This window comes from Oncorhynchus mykiss, chromosome 6 (genome assembly GCF_013265735.2).
Source record: "Oncorhynchus mykiss isolate Arlee chromosome 6, USDA_OmykA_1.1, whole genome shotgun sequence".
NCBI classification, from domain to species: Eukaryota; Metazoa; Chordata; class Actinopteri; order Salmoniformes; family Salmonidae; genus Oncorhynchus; species Oncorhynchus mykiss.
Window position 1 is genome coordinate 31,123,097 of NC_048570.1, and position 27,936 is coordinate 31,151,032.

General features: G+C 41.5%; 1 protein-coding gene across 1 annotated transcript in view; it reads left to right on the forward strand.

Moving 5' to 3' along the window:
- Positions 1-27,091, forward strand: part of LOC110525731 (sodium- and chloride-dependent GABA transporter ine) — a 51,121-nt gene extending 24,030 nt beyond the window's left edge. The window contains exons 3-13 of the mRNA XM_021606130.2: positions 4,366-4,576; positions 6,681-6,813; positions 10,374-10,508; positions 10,860-10,963; positions 13,085-13,209; positions 18,651-18,763; positions 19,150-19,290; positions 22,592-22,691; positions 23,987-24,087; positions 24,301-24,471; positions 26,181-27,091. Of these exons, the coding sequence (XP_021461805.1) occupies positions 4,366-4,576; positions 6,681-6,813; positions 10,374-10,508; positions 10,860-10,963; positions 13,085-13,209; positions 18,651-18,763; positions 19,150-19,290; positions 22,592-22,691; positions 23,987-24,087; positions 24,301-24,471; positions 26,181-26,297 (1,451 nt within the window). The 3' untranslated portion in view covers positions 26,298-27,091. The remainder of the gene's footprint in view (positions 1-4,365; positions 4,577-6,680; positions 6,814-10,373; positions 10,509-10,859; positions 10,964-13,084; positions 13,210-18,650; positions 18,764-19,149; positions 19,291-22,591; positions 22,692-23,986; positions 24,088-24,300; positions 24,472-26,180) is intronic.
- The last annotated feature ends 845 nt before the right edge of the window (positions 27,092-27,936 follow it).

Genomic DNA, 27,936 nt, shown 5'->3' on the forward strand with positions numbered 1-27,936 from the left:
TGAAGAATCAACAACAAGTGGGACACAATCATGAAGTGGAACGACATTTATTGGATATTTCAAACTTTTTTAACAAATCAAAAACTTAAATATTGGGCGTGCAAAATTATTCAGCCCCTTTACTTTCAGTGCAGCAAACTCTCTCCAGAAGTTCAGTGAGGATCTCTGAATGATCCAATGTTGACCTAAATGACTAATGATGATAAATACAATCCACCTGTGTGTAATCAAGTCTCCGTATAAATGCACCCGCACTGTGATAGTCTCAGAGGTCCGTTAAAAGCGCAGAAAGCATCATGAAGAACAAGGAACACACCAGGCAGGTCCGAGATACTGTTGTGAAGAAGTTTAAAGCCGGATTTGGATACAAAAAGATTTCCCAAGCTTTAAACATCCCAAGGAGCACTGTGCAAGCGATAATATTGAAATGGAAGGAGTATCAGACCACTGCAAATCTACCAAGACCTGGCCGTCCCTCTAAACTTTCAGCTCATACAAGGAGAAGACTGATCAGAGATGCAGCCAAGAGGCCCATGATCACTCTGGATGAACTGCAGAGATCTACAGCTGAGGTGGGAGACTCTGTCCATAGGACAACAATCAGTCGTATATTGCACAAATCTGGCCTTTATGGAAGAGTGGCAAGAAGAAAGCCATTTCTTAAAGATATCCATAAAAAGTGTCATTTAAAGTTTGCCACAAGCCACCTGGGAGACACACCAAACATGTGGAAGAAGGTGCTCTGGTCAGATGAAACCAAAATTGAACCTTTTGGCAACAATGCAAAACGTTATGTTTGGCGTAAAAGCAACACAGCTGAACACACCATCCCCACTGTCAAACATGGTGGTGGCAGCATCATGGTTTGGGCCTGCTTTTCTTCAGCAGGGACAGGGAAGATGGTTAAAATTGATGGGAAGATGGATGGAGCCAAATACAGGACCATTGTGGAAGAAAACCTGATGGAGTCTGCAAAAGACCTGAGACTGGGATGGAGATTTGTCTTCCAACAAGACAATGATCCAAAACATAAAGCAAAATCTTCAATGGAATGGTTCAAAAATAAACATATCCAGGTGTTAGAATGGCCAAGTCAAAGTCCAGACCTGAATCCAATCGAGAATCTGTGGAAAGAACTGAAATCGCTGTTCACAAATGCTCTCCATCCAACCTCACTGAGCTCAAGCTGTTTTGCAAGGAGGAATGGGAAAAAATGTCAGTCTCTCGATGTGCAAAACTGATAGAGACATACCCCAAGCGACTTACAGCTGTAATCACAGCAAAAGGTGGCGCTACAAAGTATTAACTTAAGGGGGCTGAATAATTTTGCACGGCCAATTTCTCAGTTTTTGATTTGTTAAAAAAGTTTGAAATATCCAATAAATGTCGTTCCACTTCATGATTGTGTCCCACTTGTTGTTGATTCTTCACAAAAAAATACAGTTTTATATCTTTATGTTTGAAGCCTGAAATGTGGCAAAAGGTCGCAAAGTTCAAGGGGGCCGAATACTTTCGCAAGGCACTGTATATTCTGTAATGAAGAGTCCCAGTGGAAATATTTATGAACAGTATACACAGTCGTTAAGACACTACTGCTAAAGTGTTGTCTCCACATATTTTAGGCGATAAGGACTTTTTAAAATCAAAACTATTCAGAGAAGAGAAACTCAACACAGTGTCTGACAGTTAAGCCCAGCTTTCGGTGATGCCTTATGAAAAATTGCACAATGTTTGGTTATTCAGTGTTCAACTGAGAGACACTTGACCCAGCACAGCAGGGGACCCAGGTCAAGTCCGGGTAGTGAACCTGAACTGCTTTAATCATTAGGTCTGAAGAGCTCAGTGACTTTCAACGTGGCACTGTCATAGGATGCCACATTTCCAACAAGTCAGTCACATTTCTGCCCTTCTAGAGCTGCCCCAGTCGTCTGTAAGTGCTGTTATTGTGAAGTGGAATTGTCTAGGAGCAGCAACGACTCAGCCACGAAGTGGCGGGCCACAAATGCTCACAGAACAGGACCTACGAGTACTGAAGCGCGTAACGTGTAAACCATCTGTCCTCTGTTGCAACACTCACTACCGAGTTCCAAACTGCCTCTGGAAGCAACTTCAGCACAATAACTGTTTGTTGGGAGCTTCATGAAATGGCCGAGCAGCCTCACACAATGTAGTGTGTGTATGTACAGTTGAAGTCGGAAGTTTGCATACACCTTAGCCAAATACATTTAATCTCAGTTTTCACAATTCCTGACATTTAATCCTAGTAAAGAATCCCTGTCTTAGGTCAGTTAGCATCACCACTTTATTTTAAGAATGTGAAATGTCAGAATAATAGTAGAGTGATTTATTTCAGCTTTTTTTTAATTTCATCACATTCCCAATGGGTCAGAAGTTTACATACACTCAATTAGTATTTGGTAGTATTGCCTTTAAATTGTTTAACTTGGGCCAAATGTTTTGGGTAGCCTTCCACAAGCTTCCCACAATAAGTTGGGTGAATTTTGGCCCATTCTTCCTGACAGAGCTTGTGTAACTGAGTCAGGTTTGTAGGCCTCCTTGCTCGCTCACGCTTTTTTTCAGTTCTGCCCACACATTTTCTATGGGATTGAGGTCAGGGCTTTGTGATGGCCACTCCAATACCTTAAACGTTCTTGTCCTGGCCATTTTGCCACAACTTTGGAAGTATGCTTGGGGTTCATTGTCCATTTGGAAGACCCATTTGCGACCAGGATTTAACTTCCTGACTGACGTCTTGAGATGCTGCTTCAATATATCCATATAATTTTCTTTCCTCATGATGCCATCTATTTTGTGAAGTGCACCAGTCCCTCCTGCAGCAAAGCACCCTCACAACATGATGCTGCCACCCCGTGCTTCATGGTTGGGATGGTGTTCTTCAACTTGCAAGCCTCCCCCTTTTTCCTCCAAACAAAACGATGGTCGTTATGGCCAAACAGTTCTATTTTTGTTTCATCAGACCAGAGGACATTTCTCCAAAAAGTACGATCTTTGTCCCCATGTGCAGTTGCAAACCGTAGTCTGGCTTTATTATGGCGGTTTTGGAGCAGTGGCTTCTTCCTTGCTGAGGAGCCTTTCAGGTTATGTCGATGTAGGACTCGTTTTACTGTGGATATAGATACTTTTGTACCTGTTTCCACCAGCATCTTCACAAGGTCCTTGCTGTTGTTCTGGGATTGACTTGCACTTCTCGCACCAAAGTACATTCACCTCTAGGAGACAGAACGCGTCTCCTTCCTGAGCGGTATGATGGCTGCGTGGTCCCATGGTGTTTATACTTGCGTACTATTGTTTATTTATATAGATATATCTCTATTGTGTTTTAAATATATATATATATATATGTTGTCCTGTTGTTGAAGGACTGTGTCGCAAATTAAATCCCAACTCAATATATCCACGGATGCCAAAAGGCCTGGAACAGGATGTCAATACATGACTCTTCTTTAGTTATTATTCTAAGTTAGGAACTGCTGGCCTACAGTATTTAGTTGTGACCCGGTTATGGCCAATGTTGCGTTCTCTTCCCACCTCTGGTTTTCATGGTTTGCATGGTTTTGAATGGGTCCTGTTACTGAACCTTTTTGTTTATATATTAGAGAAAGCTGGGATGGGCTGTCAAATTAATTCCATGTAGGGCCTAGTGTCGGCTGTTTTTTTTTTTTTTTTTCCCCCCGCTTTCATTTAAGACCTAGACCTCCAGGTGAGTGGAGTTCTTTACTAATTAGTGACCTCAAAGAAAGTGTTTGTCGGATTGCACACTCAACGGGTTGGTAATAACCGGATGCATCCAGTTTTCAGGGGAAATGGAAAGAGAGCCTGTGACGCGATCTGCTTTTGGACGCGACTTCCGCTTTTGGGCAACATTGCATCTGAACGACTCCTCGGCATTTAATGGATTGGTTGAACAGTGCAGAAGAGAACCTTCCCCCGACCAGAAAGATAGAAACACCGCTCAGGCATTTATTTTACGCATGCTACGCTAGTTTAGTTGGATTGTAGCAACATCCATGTCTAAAATCCTATCATAGCAGCTATTAATCTTTCTTGGAACCTCACATTCTTGCTGGATGAATTTATCCTAGTACCACACTAACAGGAAGTGTACCACCTTTGTACAGTATCTTTAAAAAAAAAACTTTGTCCACAGCTAATTGTTAATGGGAGCACTACCATTGTTGTTTACCCAGGCCTACCTTTACAGATCCACATACAGTTCAGTACACTGCCGAAGGAGGTCCATACACAAGAGACACCAGAGGAGAAAGTAGCTACTGCTGCTTGGCCATCACCACTGTAGGACAGGTATCTTACTTTGTCCTCTTTGCCCTCCCTGTCGCTCTACAGGTGTGGGCATTGCCACAGTCGTGATCTCCTTTGTGCTCTGCACCTACTACAACGTTCTTATGAGCTGGGCACTCTACTACTTCTTCAACTCATTCCGAGCCATCTTCCCCTGGCAGTCCTGCAACAACACCTGGAATGCCGTGGGTAACTGCTCCAGCGGTTTCCCTGGAAACGCCACCCACCTGCAATCAGCCAGTCAGCAGTACTTTGAGTAAGCACTGACCAACTGGGCACAAACTGGTTGAATTGACGTTGTTTCATTGTAATTTGTCAACGTATTGCCATGGAATCTGTTGTTGGAAACTGTTGTTTTGAGGGTAAAATTTAAACCACAGGATTATGTCCTAATGGTGACCCATTTTCAACATTGACAAACCTTTGTATTAAATATGTTGAATTTGTGCCTTTGAAACAACGTCAGATCTTCAACCCTTATATCCACTATCAAAAAAACAAACATTAGGCTGGGCAGCACCTCCTACTGAAGAGTTGATCTACAGCTATTAATTTGGTCTCCCATCCAGGGTTTTAACCCAGCCCAGCCATGCTCATCTTTTATATCTGTCACTGACTACTACCAATGTGCTATTGTGAGAATGATTATTGAGTGACCTCTTAGCAACAGTGAATACATTTAATTATTATCAGTCATTCCAGAAGGGTAGGTTTAACAGAGCAAATGAAATGGAACCATAGTGTATAAGTCATATCAACAATGATACTATTTAAGCCTATATAGCATTTGCAAAGTCATCAGCGGCTATTGTTAAACAAAGAAAAAACACATATGGCCTACGGTTTCAAGATTTTCTTGACGTCAAATGTAATCTTCACGTGAATCATTAATATGATGGATTCACATCTCAACCAACATCCTAAGTTAACGAATAGGACTAAATCCCATCAAACTTTATTTAAAGGGCATTTAAAGTGTGATTTGATTTAGTCCTATTCTTAAACTTCAATGTTTTTTGTTGTTGTTGAGATGGAGACGGGAATCCAACAATTAAATGATTAATTTGTAGACAAACTGGATATTGGTTTGTGTTTGGTTGTCAACACAACCAAGTATCAACATTTGAAGGAGTTGTATTTTCTGCTTGGATAGTTCCATCTGTGCCACTGACTGTCTGTATTTTTAATTCCAGACTATAAATAAATAATTGATATGTTGGATTCATGTCACCATTTCAACCCCCCAAAAAATCTAAGTTAAAGAATAGTACTAAATATAACTTTTAATGCACTTTAAATAAAGTTTGATGTAATTAAGTCCTATTCTTTAACTTGTTTGAGATGGAGATATGAAGCCAACATATAAATGATCAAATTCCAGTTTGACTCTAAATTAATATCACCTTTGCAATACAGTTAATTGCCTATTAACTTTACGTCTCCAACTAAACCACAATGAAACGTTCAAGAATAAGATTAAACCAGTGACTGAGAACTTTTCAAGCGTTAGATGTTCTTTAAACGTTAACATTTGGATTCATTGTCAACCAAACACAATTCAATAATATTTTTGTAATGCAGTAAATAGTGTAAAGTTAGGGCTATCTTACGAACTAATGTAACAGTAGTTATTCAACCTGAGTAACACATCCATGGCCACATTTTGAGGTTAGCCTAATGTAACTATAAATGTATTTTTATGTGATCATAGAAAGCGTGCATGTCCAAGATAGCATGCAAAGATAGCAGAATCTTGAACAGCATCGATCACTTGCACTATGTACTTTGTCATGTGGTTGTGATATTAGATGAAGCACAGTGATAACACATTAAGTTATTGTGTTAATTCAAAATATCTGACATGTATTCCTATTTGATCTTTGTTGTTGCTTTTTAATGGTTGAAAGCGCAGCCATAACACATTTAGATGATCACTAAACCAAAAATCAGACATTGTTTTTCCATTGGAATTTGGTTGTACTTTTAGATGGTTGAAAGCACATTGGGAATTCAACAAACTTCTGGCTGTCTTTTTGAGTTGGTTAATAAAGGTTGAAATCTCATTGGGAATCTTAATTTAATGTTTTTTTTTATTGACGTAGTGGTAGGACCTGAAAGTCGCAGACATGGGTAGGGCTCAGGACTCTTGTGGTTATTGTTATAGCTTGTTTTTATCGCAGCGGGTTTGTACTCTCTTTGGGTAATCATATGGTGAGAAAAGTAATGAAAACCCCAAGTTGGAGCAGGAGGACAGATTACTGTAAAGTCAGGGATTTTGTGTTATTGAATGATAACAGTATGATAAGCTATGAAGGTTTCTTTAGCTTTGTTTCCCATGTTTCCCTTCCTTCCTCTCTCAGTCACAGGGTTCTGGAGATAACCAATGGTATTGAGGATGCAGGAGGACTACGCTGGGAGCTGTTTGGCATCCTCATCCTGGCCTGGGTCATAGTCTACTTGTGCATCTTCAAAGGCGTCAAATCCACTGGCAAGGTCAGAGTGCATTCTCTTCCCTCACAACAGAAGCTGCTTATTGTTAGTCCTCCTCTTTGAAAAAAGTTGCTATCTAGAACCTAAAAGGGTTATTTGTTTGTTTCCATAGGATAACCCTTGTTGGTTCCATGTAGAACCCTTTTGGTTCCATGTAGAACCCTTTCCACAGAGGGTTCTACATGGAATCCAAAATGGTTCTACCTGGAACCCAAAAGGATTTTACCCGGAACCAAGAAGGGTTCTCCTATTGGGGCAGCCGAATAACCTTTTTGGAACCCTTTTTTCTAAGAGTGTAGATTATTTCATGTTAGTAATTTGTGGTATAGGTTAACTGAAGTGTATAGCTGTTGGTTCATTTGAAATGGTTGTACTCACCAGTGATACTCTTAGTCCTTAAATGTATACGTATAGAACACTCAGGCTGTCTCGTTAGTGTGGAATCATTATACATGTTTAAGGGCTTTCCATTACCTTGGGTGGCCTACATTGTGGTGGGAGTGGGAGGAGCACTGATGGTTGTCAAATATCATGTTTCTCCTCCTGGAGTTTAGAGGAGAGTCTGTTCCACCTCTGTTGTTTCATACATTTTCTTTTACATTTTGATCAAAAATATTAATGTGTTAACTCTCCCAAACTGTCTATTCGATCAACTAACATATAAACTACATGACCAAAAGTATGTGGAACTTCTCATTCCAAAATTATGGGCATTACTATGGAGTTGGTCCCCCCTTTGCCGTTATAACTGCCTACACTCTTCTGGGAAGGCATTCCATGAGACATTGGAACATTGCCGCGGGGACTTGCTTCCATTCAGAGTCGGCATTCCAATTCATCCCAACGGTGTTCGATGGGGTTTAGGTCAGGGCTCTGTGCAGGCCAGTTAAGTTCTTCCACACTGCTCTCGACAAGCCATTTCTGGACCTTGCTTGTCATTGCTGAAACAGGAAAGGGCCTTCCCCAAACTGTTGCCACAAAGTTGGAAGAACAGAATCGACTAGAATGTCATTGAATGCAGTAGCATTAAGGTTTCCCTTCACTGGAACTAAGGGGCCTAGCATTAAGGTTTCCCTTCACTGGAACTAAGGGGCCTAGCATGAACCATGAAAAACAGCCCCAGACCACTATTCCTCCTCCACCAAACTTTGCAGTTGGCACTATGCATTGGGGCATGTAGCATTCTCCTGGCATCCGCCAAACCCAGATTCGTCAGTCGGACTGCCAGATGGTGAAGCGTGATTCATCACTCCAGAGAACGCCTTTCCACTGCTCCAGAGTCCAATGGTGGCGAGCTTTACACCACTCCAGCCAACGCTTGGCATCGCGCACGGTGATCTTAGGCTTGTGTGCGGCTGCTCGGCCATTGAAACCCATTTCGTGAAGCTCCCGACTAACAGTTTTTGTGCTGACGTTGCTTCCAGAAGCAGTTTGCAACTGGATAGTGAGGTTTGCAACCGAGGACAGACGATTTTTACGCACCTAAGCACTCACCAGTCCCGTTCTGTAAGCTTGTGTGGCCTACCACTTTGCGGCTGAGTCGTTGTTGATCCTAGACGTTTCCACTTCACAATAACAGCACTTAAAGTTGACCGGGTCAGCTCTAGCAGGGCAGAAATTTGAGAAACTGATTTGTTGGAAAGGTAGCACCGTCATAGGATGCCACGTTGAAAGTCACTGAGCTCTTCAGTAAGGCCATTCTATTGCCAATGTTTGTCTAAAATGTTGTGCAACTGGTGTGCCCGAAATAGCCGAATCCACTCATTTGAAGGGGTGTCCACATACTTTTGTGTATATATAGTGTAGCTCTGACAGACATTCATATTCCACAAGGCATGCAACTAAAGGTCTCTTCATATCCCCTAAAGCCAAAATGAATTCAAGCCAAAGCATGGAACTCCTTGCCATCTGAAATCTGAGTAAGCAAGCTGCAAAAGTAGCTTTAAAAAACAAATAAAACACCACATCACAGCACAACACCTCTGACCTAAATAGCTGTAGCATCTCCCTCCCGAGCACAGCTGGTGTTTGGGTTAAAGATAAGATATGCCCTTGGCATCAGGATATCAGGGCCTACTCAGAGAAAGCAATTGTAAGCAAAGCCTCAGAGTAAGGGCGTCCTGCTCCATATTATCAGATTACTGATGTTAGTCAGTAGAGAAAAGTTTTAATGAAGTGTATTCTTATTTTGTGTGTGACTGGTGGGTTCTGCTGGATGTGAGTGTGGTGCGGGGGTTGAAAATGGAAATGCAAAACACGTTTATGAGAACCGGAGGAAACTCCATAAGATAACCAGAGGAAACTCCATAAGATAACCAGAGGAAACTCCATAAGATAACCAGAGGAAACTCCATAAGATAACCGGAGGAAACTCCATAAGATAACCGGAGGAAACTCCATAAGATAACCGGAGGAAACTCCATAAGATAACCGGAGGAAACTCCATAAGATAACCGGAGGAAACTCCATAAGATAACCGGAGGAAACTCCATAAGATAACCAGAGGAAACTCCATAACATAACCGGAGGAAACTCCATTAGATAACCGGAGGAAACTCCATAAGATAACCAGAGGAAACTCCATAAGATAACCGGAGGAAACTCCATAACATAACCAGAGGAAACTCCATAACATAACCAGAGGAAACTCCATATCAAGGAGACTTTATTCATTTTATGAAGAAATCCAAAGGCTAAGCACTATACCGTAGCTACCTCTTTACGGGCAGTAGACTGAAAACCATTACACTTTACCTCAATTAACCCTTTATGGGTGGTAGACTGTAGCACAGTAAATGTTTAGTTCATTTCTATGCACAAGAGGACGTAAGTGAACCCCATCTGATGATGATGACTCTGGTCAATTTATTGAACGGAGTGGAGTGATGGATCTCTAAAAAGGGAACTTATGTAGCTAAAGAGAAGGATTCAATTGAAAGTTAAGCTGCAGAAAACTCCAACACGGTTGCTGAGGTGAAGGATTAGATTGAAGCCTTAGGGGGGAGGAAACTCTACCTGTTGCTCGTTTATGAACTGAATGGCACAGTTGCTAGGGTGAAAACTGTGGTTAAAGCCTTAGCTGGAGGAATTAGTATATTTGACATTGTTGTTTTATTACTCCTGTATGAGAAGACCTAAATAGTCGTCAGTGACATTCATAGCCGCGGGAAGTAGGGGTGCTGAGGGTGCTGCAGCACCCCCTGATAAATCAGAATTTATATATTTAGTATTTATTTTTTCCACAAATTGAGTGCACTGGGGCTTTATTATTCCGGTATGATAAGGCAATAATAGTCGTAAGTAGCACAGGGAGAATAAATGATCTATTAGCTGTATATTAATGTTATGTATTGTCATTTTATGTAGTTCTGTCCTTCAGCTGTAATTGTCTATTAATGTTATGTATTTTGTCATGTTATGTGTTTTGTGTGGAGCCCAGGAAGAGTAGCTGCAGCTTGGTTGTAGCTAATGTGGATCCTAATAAAATAAGAAAGAAATACAATACATTTAATCTTAATATTATACTTAATGAATATTTTTTCTTCTCACTCTCTGTGCTTTAGGTTGTTTATTTCACAGCCACGTTCCCATACTTTATTCTGTTCGCCTTGCTCATCAACAATGTCCAGCTTCCCGGGGCCAAGGATGGGATGCTCTACTTCCTGAAGCCTAAGTGGAGCAAGCTGCTTGAAGTTCAGGTCTGACATACTGTAGGAGAGGATCAATGAGGATTAAGGGGTGGTTTCCCGGACACACATTAGGGCTGTCCCCATAGGAGAATCTTTTTATGTTCCATGTCAAACCCTCTGTGGAAACCAAAAGGGTTCTTCAAAGGGTTCTCCTATGGGGACAGCCGAAGAACCCTTTTTAGGTTCTAGATAGCACTTTTTTTTCTAAGACAACATTGAAAAATTATTTTAGTCCAGGATTAGGCTTAATCTGTTACTGGGAAACCACCTAGAAGTGTATTTGTGTTCTTGTTTTACAGTATGAGTAAAGAAGTTGTGTCCCTCTCTCACCTTTATCCGCTCACCTCTGCCGTTCTGCAGGTGTGGGTTAACGCTGCAGCCCAGGTATTCAACTCCATTGGAATTGGATTTGGCTCCATGATCTCCATGGCCAGTTACAACAAGTTCAACAATAACATCCTTAGGTTAGACATGCAGTCTCCTATACCAACCACTACAGTCCCACTTTGTCTTTACCATGATGGTCTGCAGATCCACAGTGTAATTCTATAGTTAAAAAATAATAACGGCCTCTCAGTAGTGGTGCGTGGGTAAAATCACTGGGGAAGACAATTTTGGGAATAAAAACCATATTACAACCTATGTGTTTTGATAATTGCGTTGTTTGCTCTATAACATGTTAGTTCATATGCCTTGACAATGTGATATTTTGGCCTAGGCCGAAACAATAAGAAGACACATTGGCAGAATAAATTTAATCACACCTTTGTTTCATCACAAAACCAGAGAGCAACATCTGTCCGGTGAAGTCCACAAAACATAATGCACGTAACAAAAAGTTACATAACCTACAGCATGGTCAATCAACTTCATGTTTCTGACATTTTTGGACTACTAAACAACTATTGATTTAGAACACTGGAGAGTTACCGCAAGTCACAAAGAAAACAGGAGCGGCCTCCACTATTCCAGCACCATTTCAATATCATTAAATCACCTCTGCTTTGTCTAATAAATACAGTGACAACTAAAAGATTCCAAAAACGATTTAGTCCATTCAACGTAAGCTAAATATCATGTGGCTGTCCATGGTACTGATTTGTGTGTGTGTGTGTGCATGCGTAAGTAGAAAAAACATGTTGACTCAACCTACTTGTAGAGAAACGCCAATGCCATCCTCCTCTCTCATGTTGCTGAAACGGTTTTTGACGCTGTCATACAGTACACACTTTTAGTTTGTGTTGTCCTAAGGTACCTGGCTAAACTACTTGCTAGTTAACATTAGCCTACTACATCTAGCTACATATTGAACTTCCATCCTCTCAAGCCAGAGGCACAATGTATGAATTTATGGTTGGATCAGAATCGTTGTTATAATCATTGGCCAGTACGGAGAATTACGTAAGTAAAACCACAAGTCCAAATCTCCGTTCATGGCTAATTTAGTAAAAGGACAATTTTACCTAGCTAGCTAGCCACCGGAGGACAACAACACAACGTAAAGCATCAATTCAATTTTTTTTTTGTCAAATTACGTTTGGCGCGAAGCCAAATCTTTCCCTTGATACTTTTTTTTTTGTGCGCCTGGACTATTCACAGTTGATCTCACTCAGTTTGGCTCAACGCTGAATGGCTATTGTATGAAGAAAAATATCAACAGAGGCCAAATGCTCACTGGCTTCCCTTGAATTCAATGCTACGGCGGCATCAATATCATACTAATTTTGACCAGATGGCATCAGAAAGATGCGCTACACATACAGAGACCGAGGGAAGCTGTTTCACTCGCTCGGATGCTTTCTCCGGTGAGATACATTCAGCCTCTTGTGAATTGAGAGAAAATTATGAAACACAGAGACGAAATATACATTTGTTTTATTTTTCATTAAAAAAAAGTCGATTTTTGGGGGAAGCCTGATTTTCCCTTGGCAACCACGAAGATGTCCCACTGCTGCCTCTCATGGTGACTAAGAGTAGTTAACTGTGTCTTCTCACAGTCTCACCATATTTTGCACATCCACAGATCCGTTAATACATTCCCGAATTGTGACCTTAAAAATGTGCCATTGTACACTGTAGTGCTGTTTCCCATGATTGGTATCAATAAAAAAATGTAAACACAAAAGATCCCTGTGTGAGCATGTAATGTTATCAATGTCTAAAACCCCTCCATACATTCTTCTAAGGGAGGCACTGCTGCTCCTCCTTTTAAAGTCATATCTAGTTCAAATCAGTGTTATTCTATCTTAGTTCTGTGAGAATAGCTAAATAGACGTAGCATGTGCAATGAGGATGTTGTTTTGCAGACTAAAATGGTATTTCAGAATTGAGAACACTATTAGCTTTGACGAAGGCGTAAAGCCTCAGTGGAACTGGTTGTTACACAAGTGCTTGGTTACTCCTCAGAAGCAACCAACCATGTTGCTTGTCCCTGGCCAGTTACTCTAGTTACTCACCACAGACTGTCCTTCAAACCAAATGGCTAGTTTTAGCCCTCAGAGCTAAGTGTTCTCCTTAGAGATCCACTTGACTCTGAGAAATCCCATCAGTCTGACTGTTGTGTTTGTTTTCTTGTCCTCCCCTAGGGACACATTGATTGTCTCTTTAGCTAACTCGGCCACCAGTATCCTGGCTGGCTTTGTGATATTCTCAGCAATCGGCTACATGGCTCATGTCCACAACCTCCCAGTGGACAACATCGCCACAGATGGTAAGTACTTCCTGTTTAAGTGGGACTTATTTGATTGCTGTTCATCCATCTACTTCAGTGGAGGCTCCTCAGAGGAGGAAGGGGAGGACCGTACTCCACAGTGAATTTCATTAAAAATATATATTTTTTAAACATTCAAAAAGTTATCCTTTTTAGATAAAACTATACTAAATATAATCACGTCACCAAATAATTGACAAAAACACACTATTTTGCAAATAAGGTTGACAGTAGCCTCCACAGCACTCTGTAGGGTAGCACCATGGTGTAGCCAGAGGACAGCTAGCTTCCATCCTCTGGGTACATTGACTTCAATACAAAACCTAGGAGGCTCATGGTTCTCACCCCCTTCCATAGACTTGCACAGTAATTATGACAACCTCCGGAGGACATTCTCCAACCTATCAGTGCTCTTACAGCATGAACTGACATGTTGTCCACCCAATCAAAGGATCAGAGAATGAATCTAGTACTGAAAGCATACATCACAGCTAGCACTGCAGTGCAGTGCATAAAATGTGGTGAGTATTTGACTCAAAGAGAGAGCAAGACAATAGTTGAACATTCATAGGCTAGGTTGTAGCATCCTCATGATGGGTATAGGGAAAATGTTAGTATCATGTGGTAACCTAAACCTATCGTTGTTACATTGAACTGGGTTAACGGAATATGAATGACAATCATCCAAATGCTGTAATAGAAACAAAGCCATGCTCATTAAAAAAAAAAGTCCTCCCTCATGTAAAACTGCACTGACTGCCACTGATCAACTTATATGACTTTTATTTCCAGAGTAGCTATTAAATGTCTAATTGATGGGTTATCTCCTAAAACTTCCTCTCATGGTCCAGGGCATCATGATTCATCACATTTATTTCAGCACTAAGTTTGTAAATCCCTTGAATAGTGTTCATTTGTAATAGTCAATAGGTTGACCAAACAACTCCTCCCATCATTGACAGATGTTTAGTGGGTATGTATGGAAGGAGGTCAAACATGACCCATGTCACTTTGAAGTATACACATATTGTGAACTCCTGGGAATGATACCCATAGAAGTCAAATTGAGTTCAGAACCAACACCTTCCTCCATTTATTAGTCCCTGGAAAACTTTGGAGTTGAGTGTTGCCTCCATCCCATGGGGACAAACAAGAACACAGAGTAGAATACAAAGGCATTCATTCACAAGGATGCACTTCTCTCTGGGATGCCGGAGTGGAAAACTACAGCGTTTGGAGTGGGTGTTTATGTAGAGGCAGACAGAGTCCCCCCTCCCTACCCAGCAGGCAGACGGACAGACAGAAGGACAGAGGTTCAGAGGCCTGGGCCAGGCAGCATCAGACTGGTTGCATCCCAATAATCTTGTTCACTTCCCTTTGTGGATTTGAAAGAAATGACTGGTACATGGAAACTCCCTCCATCCAGCCAATGACAACACCAATCTAATAGTTTTACATTTTTGTGGAGAAAGGAGATTATTTGGACCCACTCACTGAGTGTACCTGGGTGACCAGTTAGCATGCCAGTGTGACCCCACTGGTTAAATCAACGTTGTTTCCATGTCATTTCAATGAAATTTACGTTGAACCAACATGGAATAGACATTGAATTGACCTCTATGACCAGTGGGAAAGCTTCACCTGGGTTTCCAAAGTAATTGATATCATGATGACTCATCTGAAGATGTTTAAATCAACAGAACAGTTCTTCTATTCTCAGTCCTATCCTAAGCTGTGGCTACCTGGGATTGGGTGAAGCTCCAAAAATAAACACAACGTTTTGGAACTATAAAACAAATCTGCAAAACACAGACACATTAGTGTCACTTCTGTCTTGTGGAGTGGGTTGTTTTTCCCCAAGTAAATTGAGAACATGACGCAGTCCGGAAATTAGCCTTATTGAAGTCTTGCTTTGCCCCTTTTTAGTTCTCTCTTTCATTCTCTCCTTTTCTCACTGCAAGTGATTATTACTGTCTGTTGTACCTTTCCTTCACTCTGCGGTCCAACTCATCCCAAACCATCTCAAGTGGGTTGAGGTTGGGTGATTGTGGAGGCTAGGTCATCTGATGCAGAACCATCACTCTCCTTCTTGGTCAAATAGCCCTTACAAAGCCTGGAGGTGGGTTGGGTCCTTGTCCTGTTGAAAAACAAATGATAGTCCCACTAAGCCCAAACCAGATGGGATGGCGTATCGCTGCAGAATGCTGTGGTAGCCATGCTAGTTAAGTGTGCCTTGAATTCTAAATAAATCCCTGATAGTGTCACCAGCAGAGCACCATCACACCTCCTCTTCCAGGCTTCACGGTGGGAACCACACATGCAGAGATCATCCATTCACCTACTCTGCGTCTCACAAAGACAGAGGTTGGAAGCAAAAATGTCACATTTGGACTCATCAGACTAAAGGACAGAATTCCACCGGTCTAAAGTACATTGTTTCTTGGCCCAAGAAAGTCTCTTCTTCTTATTGGTGTTCTTTAGTAGTGTTTTTTTTGTTGCAGCAATTCAACCATGAAGGCCTGATTCAAGTCTCCTCTGAATAGTTGATGTTGAGATGTCTGTTACTTGAACTCTGAAGCATTTATTTGGGATGCAATTTCTGAGGCTGGTAACTCTAATGAACTTATCCTCTGCAGCAGAGGTAACTTTGGGTCTTCCTTTCCTGTGGCGGTCTTCATGAGAGTCAGTTTCATCATAGTGCTTGATGGTTTTTGCGACTGCACTTGAAGAAACTTCAACATTTCCAAATTGACTGTCTTAAAGTAACGATGGACTGTCGTTTCACTTTGCTTATTTGAGCTGTTCTTGCCATAATATGGACTTGGACTTTTACCAAATAGGGCTATCTTCTGTATACCACCCCTACCTTGTCACAACACAACTGATTGGCTCAAACGCATTAAGAAGGAAAGAAATTCCACAAATTATCTTTTAACAAGGCACACCTGTTAACTGAAATGCGTTCCAGGTGACTACCTCATGAAGCTAATTGAGAGATTGCCAAGTGTGCAAAGCTGTCATCAAAGCAAAGGGTGGCTATTTGAAGACTCTAAAATATAAAATATAATTTAATTGAACACTTTTATGGTTACTACATGATATATTGACTACAATATGTGTTATCAAATAGTTTTGACGTCTTCACTATTATTCTACAATGTAGAAAATAGTATAAATAAAGAAAAACCCTTGAATGAGTAGGTGTTCTAAAACTTTTGACCGGTAGAGAGAGTGTGTGTGTGTGTGTGTGTATTATTTTTATTTTTTTACACACACAATACTCCATAAAGACAAAGCCAAATCAAATTGACGGTGCCATGTTGAAAGTATCTGTTTACTAAAAATAAAACATTTACCTAAGTATTCAGACCCTTTACTCATGACTTTGTTGTCAGCGATTACTAACTTGAGTCTTCTTGGGTATGACGCCAAAAGCTTGGCACACCTGTACTTGGGGAGTTTGTCCAATTCTTCTCTGCAGATCCTCTCAAGCTCTGTCAGGTTGGATGGGGAGTGTAGCTGCACAGCCATTTTCAGGTCTCTCCAGAGATCAGGTTCAAGTCCGGGCTCTGGCTGGGCCACTCGACATTCAGAGACTTGTCCTGAAGCCACCCATGCATTGTCTTGGCTGTGTTCTTACGGTCATTGTCCTATTGGAAGGTGAACCTTCGCCCCCCAGTCTGAGGTCCTGAGCACTCTGGAGCAGGTTTTCATCAAGGATCTCTCTGTACTTTGCACCGTTCATCTTTCTCAGTCTTTCCTAGTCTCCCAGTCCCTGTCGCTGAAAAACATCACCACAGTATTGAGCTGCCACCACCATGCTTCACCATAGGTGTCATTTCAGGTTTCCTCCAGGCGTGAACCTTGGCATTCAGGCCAAAGAGTTCAATCTTGGTTTCATCAGACCAGAGAATCTTGTAGAGAACCTTATTTATCATGGTTTGAGAGTCTTTAGGTGCCTTTTGGCAAACAAGCGGTCTGTCATGGCTTCCGTCTGGCTACTCTACCATAAAGGCCTGATTTGTGGAGTGCTGCAAAGATGGTTGTCCTTCTGGAAGGTTCTCCCATCTTCACAGAGGAACTCTGGAGCTCTGTCAGAGTGGTCACCTCCCTGACCAAGGCCCTTCTCCCCCGATTGCTCAGTTTTGGGCCAGGCGGCCAGCTCTAGGAAGAATCTTGGTGGTTCCAAACTGACATGCATTGTCAACTGTGGGATATTAAATAGAGAGGTGTGTGCCTTTCCAAATTATGTCCAATCAATGAATTTACCACAGGTGGAGTCCAATCAAGTTGTAGAAACATCTCAAGGAGGATAAATTGAAACAGGATGCACCTGAGCTCAATTTAGAGTCTCATAACAAAGGGTCTGAATACTTATGTAAATAATTTATTTCTGTTATTTTCAATCAATTTGCAAACATTTCTAAAAATCGGTTTTCACTTTGTCATTATGGGGTATTGTGTGTAGGTTGAGGACATGTTTTTATATAATACATTTTTAGAACAAGGCTGTAACGTAATAAAGTGAAGGTGTCTGAATATTTTCCGAATTCACTGTAGATAGATCTATCTAATTGAAATGAATGGTGAATTAAACTTGGATTATCTTAAGGTGAACTTCAGGTGAAACAGCAAAACGTGTAATTGTTCACACGGTGAATTAGGACCTTTGGAGAAAGTAAAGTAGGGATTAACCAGTGTGCCTGCCAGGCACTGCTTATGAGCACCTGCTCAGGCTTGGCTCAGTCCCACATATGGTCTCAGATACCGGCTTTGAAACACAATTGTCTCACTGCTGACTGACAATTCTACACCGACTGACATCTGGTGTATGGAAATTCAAGAGCTTGGGACTCTTTAAGGTTCTATTTGCAAAAAGAGGATTTTGAGATAATTGGCTTTAAAGTTCCAAACCCTCACTAGTTTGAGTGATGTCAGCCATTTTTGATCATGTATTCGTTTGAACGTAACAACATAAATTGGGCTATTTAGAGTACTAAATAGGTAAAGAACATTGAATAGAACAAGGCTATGTCAACAACTAAATTTTGACAAAAATGCAGAGAACCTTAGTCCCTAGTTCTCAAATTATTGACTAGATAGTTTGTTCTGTGACTGTGAAGTAATGGCTGTATACAGTCAGGTGATTGTGAGGTGTTCAGGACATTCTATATGATCTGGCTCGGTTTCATTCCCTTCATGATTGTATGAAGAGCACTTCTGTGCTCTAATGTTTTTTGTTAGGTCAAGTTACGGATGTGGTCAACTGCATAAATTATTGAAGTGTTTTGAGGGTGGAAAAGGTGTCCCATGTACCTTGTTTTATTATTGAATGCTTTGACTTCCTTGTTTAAGTTGAGAATAACCACTGGTGTCATTTATCTCTAAAATGTTCTCAACAAAGTACCATTCTATGGTATGTTTGTGTTTTCACGCCACAGGTCCTGGCTTGGTGTTTGTGGTGTATCCAGAGGTCTTCTCCACTATGCCTCTGCCACAGTTGTGGGCTCCTCTATTCTTCTTCATGCTTCTCTGTCTGGGACTGGACAGCCAGGTTAGACACATACAACATTTTGGCTCATGAACAATTACAATACCTTTTTAAAATGTTGATTCATGGTAGGAGAGAGCGAGACAGAGGAGGGAAGAAAGGAAGTGTAGAAATGCCTGACCAGGGAATTTAACCCTGACCGCGCATGTACTCTGGAGTTGGCAGTGTTACCACTCAACCAAATTCTGGTACAGGCGGTGCTTGTGCATGTTATTGTTTTTTTTAATAGCAAATAGAGAACAGAATCCACAGGAACCAATTCTACCTCTAAACTGAGTGAGAGAGCGATTAACATTTGCTGTATTTACATCACACTACCCAAAAACAGTCCCCAGTCTCAAACCCAGATCTCAGTGTAAATGTCCATTGTGCTGTACTGTGCCCTGCAGTTTGCCATGGTGGAGGTGGCGGTGACGTCCATAATAGATGGCTTCGGCCCTAAGGTGCTGCGTGTCCTGAAGAGACAGGAGGTCATCGTTCTGGCCGTCTGTGTTATGGGCTTCCTTCTAGGCATTCCTCACATCACTAAGGTAAGGTAATCCTGTCAGATATAATTACTATTCATGGGGTAATCCCCACCCCTCCTCCTGTCTCTTTCTCTGACGTAGACTGTATGAACATGATTGGACCTGTTTACAGTGCCTTCGGGAAGTATTCAGACCCCTTGACTTTTTCCACATTTTGCTACTTAACAGCCTTATTTTAAAATGGATTAAATGATCCCCCCCCCCATCAATCTGCACACAAGACCCCATAATGATAAAGCAAAAATTGGTTTTTAGAAATGTTTGCAAATGTATTACAAATAAAAAACTATCACATTTACATAAGTATTCAGACCCTTTACTCAGTACTTTGTTGAAGCATCTTTGGCAGCGATTACATCCTCAAGTCTTCTTCGGTATGATGCTACAAGCTTGGCACACCTATATTTGGGTAGATTCTCCTATTCATCTCTGCAGATCCTCTCAAGCTCTCCGGTTGGAAGGGAAGCGTCACTGCACAGATATTTTCAGGTCTCTCCAGAGATGTTCCATTGGGTTCAAGTCCGGGCTCTGGCTGGGCCACTCAAGGACATTCAGAGACTTGTCCTGAAGCGACTCCTGCGTTGGCTGTGTGCATAGGGTCGTTGTCCTGTTGGAAGGTGAACCTTCGCCCCAGTCTGAGGTCCTGAACAGGTTTTCATTAAGGATATCTCTGTACTTTGCTTTGTTCATCTTTCCCTCGATCCTGACTAGTCTCCCAGTCCCCGCCGCTGAAAAACATCCCCACAGCATGAGGCTGCCACCACCATGCTTCACCGTAGGGATGGTGCCAGGTTTCCTCCAAACGTGATGCTTTGCATTCAGGCCAAAGAGTTCAAACTTGGTTTCATCAGACCAGATAATCTTGTTTCTCATGGTCTGAGAGTCTTTAGGTTGCTTTTGGCAAACTCCAAGTGGGCCGGCATGTGCCTTTTACTGAGGAGTAGTTTCCGTCTGGCCACTCTACCAAAAAGGCCTGATTGGTGGAGTGCTGCAGAGATGTTTGTCCTTTTGGAAGGTTCTCCCATCTTCACAGAGGAACTCTGGAGCTCTGTCAGAGTGACCACCGGGTTCTTGGTCACCTCCCTGACCAAGGCCCTTCTCTCCCGATTGCTCAGTTTGGCCGAGCGGCCAGCACTAGGAAGAGTCTTGGGGGTTCCAAACTTCTTCCATTTAAGAATTATGGAGGCCACTGTGTTCTTGGGACACTTCCCCAGATCTGTGCCTCAACACAATCCTGTCTCTGAGCTCTACAGACAATTCCTTCGACCTCATGGCTTGGTTTTTGCTCTGACGTGCACTGTCAACTGTGGGACCTTTATATAGACAGGTGTGTGCCTTTTCAAATCATGCCCAATCAATTTACCACAGGTGGACTCCAAACAAGTTGTAGGAACATCTCAAGGATGATCAATGGAAACATGATGCAAATCTTAGTAAACATTTGGAAAAAATTGTGTTTGACCAGATACAATGCTATTTCACAGTAAACAAATTGACAACAGAATTTCAGCATGCTATAGGGAAGGACACTCAACAAGCACAGCAATTACACAAATGACTGATGATAAAATTATTGGGGGCTTGTTAGACTTCAGTGCAGCTTTTGACATTATCGATCATAGTCTGCTGCTGTAAAAACGTATGTGTTATGGCTTTACACGCCTTGCTATAATGTGGATAATGAGTTACTTGTCTAACAGAACACAGAGGGTGTTCTTTAATGGAAGCCTCTCAGATATAATCCAGCTAGAATCAAGAATTCCCCAGGGTAGCTGTTTAGGCCCCTTGCTTTTTTCAATTTTTACTAACGGCATGCCACTGACACTGGCTTTACTCAAAGTATGTATGCGGATGACTCAACACTATACACGTCAGCTACTACAGCGACTGAAATAACTGCAACACTCAACAAAGAGCTGCAGTTAGTTTCAGAGTGGGTGGCAAGGAATAAGTTAGCCCTAAATATTTTTAAAACTAAAAGCATTGTATTTGGAACAAAACACTCACTAAACCCTAAACCTCAACTAAATCTTGTAATAAATAATGTGGAAAATGAGCAAGTTGAGATGACTTAACTGCTTGGAGTAACCCTAGATTGTTAACGGTCATGGTCAAAACATATTAATGTAGTAGTAGCTAAGATGGGGAGAAGTCTGTCTATAAAGTGATGCTCTGCCTTCTTAACACTATCAACAAGGCAGGTTCTACAGGCCCTGGTTTTGTCGCACCTTGACTACTATTCAGTCATGTGGTCAGGTGCCACAAAAAATTACTTTTTTGGCTCAGATTGGCAATTGGCCCAGAACAGGGCAGCACAGCTGGCCCTTGGATGTACACAGAGAGCTAATATTAATAATATGCATGTCAATCTCTCTTGGCTGAAAGTGGAGGAGAGATTAACTTCATCACTACTTTTATTTATGAGAGGTATGTTGACATGTTGAATGCACTGAGCTGTCTGTCTAAACTACTGGCACACAGCTTGGACACCCATGCATACCCCACAAGACATGTCACGAGGTCTCTTCACAGTTCCCAAGTCCAGAACAGACTATGGAGGCACACAGTACTACATAGAGCCATGACTACATGGAACTCTATTCCACATCAAGTAACACTGGCACACACACACACACACACACACACACACACACACACACACACACAAACAATAACATACGCATATACAAACTATACATACACATGGATTTAGTACTAAAGATATGTGGTAGTGGTGGAGTAGGGGCCTTTGGGCAGCGGGGACTGTGAAGTAACACTGGCGCACACACACACACACATACACACACACACACACACACACACACACACACACACACACAATAACATACGCACTATACATACACATGGATTTAGTACTGAAGATATGTGGTAGTGGTGGAGTAGGGGCCTTTGTGCACACGGTGTGTTGTGAAATCTGTGAATGTATTGTAATGTTTTTAAAAATGGTATAAATTGCCTATAAGCAGCTAATGGGGATCCATAGTAAATACAAATACCTGAGCTCAATTTCGAGTCTCATAGCAAAGCGTCTGAATACTTAATAAACAGAAATACCTTATTTACTTATGTTTCATACATTTGCAAAACTGTCTAAAAACCTGTTTTCGCGTTGTCATTATGGGGTATTGTGTCTAGATTGCTGAGGAAATGTTTTTATTTAATCCATTTTAGAATAAGGCTGTAATGTAACAAAGTGTGGAAAAAGTCAAGGGGTCTGAATAATTTCCGAAGGCACTGTATTTTGGTTTTTATCCGTACACGACTAAAACGACTGTCTCCACAGGGGGGCATGTATGTGTTCCAGCTGATGGACCACTACACTGCTGTGGTGTCGCTCATGTTCCTGTCCTTCTTTGAAGTCATCGCAGTCTGCTGGGTTTTCGGTAATACCCAGCCCCTTCTCTACCCTTATTGATGACATTCAACAGCCTCGAAAGGATTTTGGTCTTACAGTATTTGATTACACGTAACATCCTGATTATGAGTTAGATCTTACAGTACTTTATTTATACAAGAAAAATACACTATATATACAAAGGTATGTGGATACCCCTTCAAATGTGTGGATTCTGCTATTTCAGCCACACCTGTTGCTGGTCGGTGTATAAAATCGAGCACATAGCCATACAATTGTTAGAGACAAATATTGGCAGTAGAATGGCCTTATTGAAGAGCTCAGTGACTTTCAATGTGGTACCATCATAGGATGCCAACTTTCCAACAAGTCAGTTCGTCAACGTCTCAGCCACGAAATGGGAAAACACACATGCTCACAGAACTAGACCGCCGAGTGCTGAAGCGCGTAAAAACCGCCTGTCTTCGGTTGCGACACTCACTACAGAGTTCCAAACTGCCTCTGTAAGCAACGTTAGCACAAGAACTGTTCGTTGGGAGCTTCATGAAATGGGTTTCCATGGCCGAGCAGCCGCACACAAGCCTAAGATCACCATACGCAATGCCAAGTGTTGGAGCAGTGGATACGCATTCTCTGGAGAGATTAATCACGCTTCACCATCTGGCAGGCCGATGGATGAATCTGGGTTTGACGGATGCCAGGAGAATGCTACCTGCCCCAATGCATAGTGCCAACTGTAAAGTTTGGTGGAGGAGAAATAATGGTCTGGGCTGTCTTTCATGGTTCGGGCATGGCCCCTTAGTTCCAGTGAAGGGAAATCTTAACGCTACAGCATACAATGACATGCTAGACAATTCCGTGCTTCCAATTTTGTGGTAACAGTTTGGGGAAGGCCCTTCCCTGTTTCAGCATGACAATACCCCCGTGCAAAAAGTGAGGTCCATAAGAAAATGGTTTGTCGAGATCGGTGTAGAAGAACTTGACCTGCCTGCACAGGGCCCTGACCTTAACCCCAACGAACACCTTTGGGATTAATTGGAATGCCGACTGCAAGCAAGGCCGAATCGTCCAACATCAGTGCCCGACCTCACTAATGGTCTTGTGACTGAATGGAAGCAAGTTGCAATGTTCCAACAACTAGTGGAAAGCCTTCACAGAAGAGTGTAAGCTGTTATAGCAGCAAAGGGGATACCCATATTAATGCCCATGATTTTGGAATGAGTTGTTCGACAAGCATGTGTCCACATACACTTTGCTCTATAAACAGTATGTACTGTATGTCTCGAAGTTAATTCAAGTATATAATGCAATGTGTTTTTACAGGACTGCGTCGGATGACCATCATGATCAAGAGAATGTTGGGAAAGGCTCCCAACATCTATTTCCGCTCCTGCTGGATGGTCTTCTCCCCTGTGCTGGTCCTGGTGAGTGCTATGGCTGGCTGACGATGAGGAGGAGTACAATTAGCATAATTATGATGGTGATGAGGATTTAATGTATTTTCTGTTTGTGCTGTTTGTTACTTTTTGTAGTCGTTATAGTAGTGATTGTCATAAGGCTTAGAGGTTTCATCCAAGTCTAACCTGCTCCATGTGAGTTAAAGGGAGATTGTTTGCCTCTCCTATCCTCCCCTGCAGTGCATTCTGATCTCCAGCATCATCCAGTACACGCCAGCTCGCTATGGGAAGTCATACACATACCCTGTCTGGGCAGAGGTGGTGGGCTGGGGAATCTCCCTGGTCTCCATCGTGTGGATCCCACTGGGAGCCCTGCAAGAGATCTGCAGAAATAAGGGCTCACTGCTGCAGGTGAGCATTCTTTCAGTAAACCAAAACAAACACACATACTGATACTTACATAAATATAGCTCACAGATACTGTTGTAGCATCATGCATACATACTCTGCTTATATACTAGTATGTATGTATGTAAGTATGTATGTATGTATGTATGTATGTATGTATGTATGTATAATACGAATTGTATTCGTATTAGAATTGTATTTGTATTATATATACATGCATTGTATTCGTATTATACATACATGCATTGTATTCGTATGATACATACATGCATTGTATTCGTATTACACACAAACACCCCATCCTGGTCTCAGACCATTTCATATTATTCTGTACGAAAATCCGTTTCGTATGGTATGTATTAATTTGTGGATGTCCAAAGCTCATTTCGTATAATATGTTACGAATTACAATTCGTATTATATGTTACAAATTTGCAAAACGTACAATATGTTACAAACCAATACAGTTGTGAAGAGGGCACAACAAAACCTTTCCCCCTCGGGAGACTGAAAAGATTTGGCATGGGTCCCCAGATCCTCAAAATGTTCCACAGCTGCACCATCGAGAGCATCCTGACCGGTTGCATCACCGCCTGGTATGGCAACTGCTTGCCATCTGACTGTAAGGCACTACAGAGGGTAGAGCGAACGGCCCAGTACATCACTGGGGCCAAGCTTCCTGCCATCCAGGACCTATATAATAGGCGGTGTCAGAGGAAAGCCCATAAAATTGTCAGAGACTCCAGTCACCCAAGTTATAGACTGTTTTCTCTGCTACCGCACGGCAAGCGGTACCGGAGCGCCAGTCTAGGACCAAAAGGCTCCTCAACAGCTTCTACCCCCAAGCCATAAGACTGCTGAACAATTAATCAAATCTCCACTGGACAATTTACATTGACACCACCCTCCCTTTTGTACATTGCTGCTACTCGCTGTTTATTATCTATGCATAGTCACTTCACCCCTACCTACATGTACAAATGACCTCAACTAACCTGTACCACCGCACACTGACTCTGTACTGGTGCTCCCGGTATATAGCCTCGTTATTCTTATTGTGTTACTTTTTATTATTACTTTTTATTTTAGTCTACTTGGTAAATATTTTCTTAACTCTTTTTGAACTGCACTGTTGGTTAAGGGCTTGTAAGTAAGCATTTCATGGTAAAGTCGACACTTGTTGTATTCGGCGCATGTGACAAATAAAGTGATTTGAAATTCAAGCTAGGTGGCTAACGTAGCTAGCTGGCTAAAGTTAGCTAGGCTAGGGGTAGGTTTAAGTTTAGGAGTTAGGATAAAAGGTAGGGGTTAGGGTTAGCTAACATGCTAATCAGTTGAAAAGTCCAAAATGCTAAAGTTGTCCATGATGAAACTCGAACTCGCAACCTTTGGGTTGCTAGACGTTTGCGTTATATGCCAACCTGTCCTCCCAATCAACCACACTACTTTAGTTTTTGCCTTCTGTCTAATGTAACCATGCCAAGCGTAACATATCATACTCATTTGAATGCCCTGGATTTACTATTTCTATGTTACGTATAGTATACGAGACCAGACTGCGCACACACATTGTACTGATACTGTACGTTTTATCCCACATGACAGTCATATAAATAACAAAAGTGCAGTCCGGGCATCAGCAGACACCATAAGAAATTAAATTATTTATGTGATTCTTAACCTGTTCTTCTATATATTCTATGTGCCCCCAGAGAATAAAAACAGCTGTGACACCTACAATAGAGTTGGATCCTGTCAACCATCTGCCAGAGGAGCAGAGCGAAGACACACCGGAGTCTGTTTTCTTGTCTATCATCACTCCTCTGTAACCACAGCCAGTATGTCTAAGTGCTTGCGTGCGTGAGTCAGTGTGACTGTGAGTGCTCTATTGGTATGGGGAGGTGTGGGTTGTTAGGTAGTTTACAGTTTATGTAAATAGCATATTTACGTATTTTACCCTTGTCGCTCTAGGAATCTCTTCAACCAACACCTCTCCCCCTGGACATAACATATTTTGTCTCCCAATTTGATTTTGAATTCCATGACCTCAATGGTCCAGATAGATCTAAAGGCAGAGTACCTCTTTGAACCAACATTGCCATCTTGTGGCTGTTTCAAAGTTTTTATTCACACCGTGAGGTTCATTTGAGGCTCATGTGAATAGTGAACTCAGTGATTGACTGAACAAACACCAGGCTGGTCTAATATAGAAACATGCATGTGATATTTATTCCTCTCCTAGAAAGATAATATGCAATTAGATGTATGGCGGTTATATGGTGTGCCTTTTACTGATAACTGTAAGGAGGGGAACCACTGCAGTGTTGCCATGACCAGTAGTGTAAAGTACTTAAGTAAAAATACTTATGTTGTTTTTTGGGTATCTGTGCTTTGCGTTACTTTGACAACTTTTACTTTTACTTCGCTACATTCCTAAAGAAAATTATGTATTTTTTTACTCCATACATTTTCCCTGACACCCAAATGTTCTCGTTACCTTTTGAATGCTTAGTAGGACAGGAAAATGGTCTAGTTCCCACACTTATCAAGAGAACATCCCTGGTAATCCTTACTGCCTCTGATCTTGCGGACTCACTAAACACATGCTTCATTTGCAAATTATGTGTTGATGCGTGCCCCTGGCTATCCATAAATTAAAAATTAAATAAATCGGTGCCATCTGGTTTGCTTAATATAAGGAATTTTTAATTATTTATACTTTTTCTTTAAATGTTGATACTAAAGTATATTTTAACAATTACATTTACTTTTGATACTTAAGTATATTTAAAACCAAATACTTTTAGATGTTTACTCAAGTAGGATTTCACTAGATGACTTTGCCTTGAGTCATTTTCTATTAAGGTATCTTTACTTTTACTCAAGTATGACAATTTTGTACCTTTTCCACCAGTGGCCATGACATCTGTTAGCAGGGAAAGTCCAGGGTTCTGTCATTATTCATCTGCTTTATTACACTTTATTACACATGGTATCATTGAAGTCTTAAGGGTTCTGGTTGAAGTTTTCTATTTGAATTGCTCTGCCACAGTCTGGGCCTTTGTCGTATGTCATGTTTGTTTGCAACAATGACAATTGGAGCTCAGCATTACCAGGAGTGCCTTTTGTCACTAAAAGATCCAATGACATTGGAAGTGGCTTTGGACTATACGACTGAATTTACAATGGGGTGTCTTTTGAGGGGTCACAGAAATATATAGACGGGTGGGTTGTTTAGCAACAAAACCAATGCATGCGCAACTGTGGAGCAAAAGAGTCAGGTTGACTTAAAATCAAAGGATTGTTGACAACATGTAAACTATATTTCCTCTCCAAATCTTTATTGAAAACATAAATACATTTGCACAATGAGCACTTGTTGTCTCTCAAATACATTGTTACATTTGTAATTTTAGCCATATTATCATAGACGTGACAAGAGTAAAACACCTCAAAACAAGACATGGT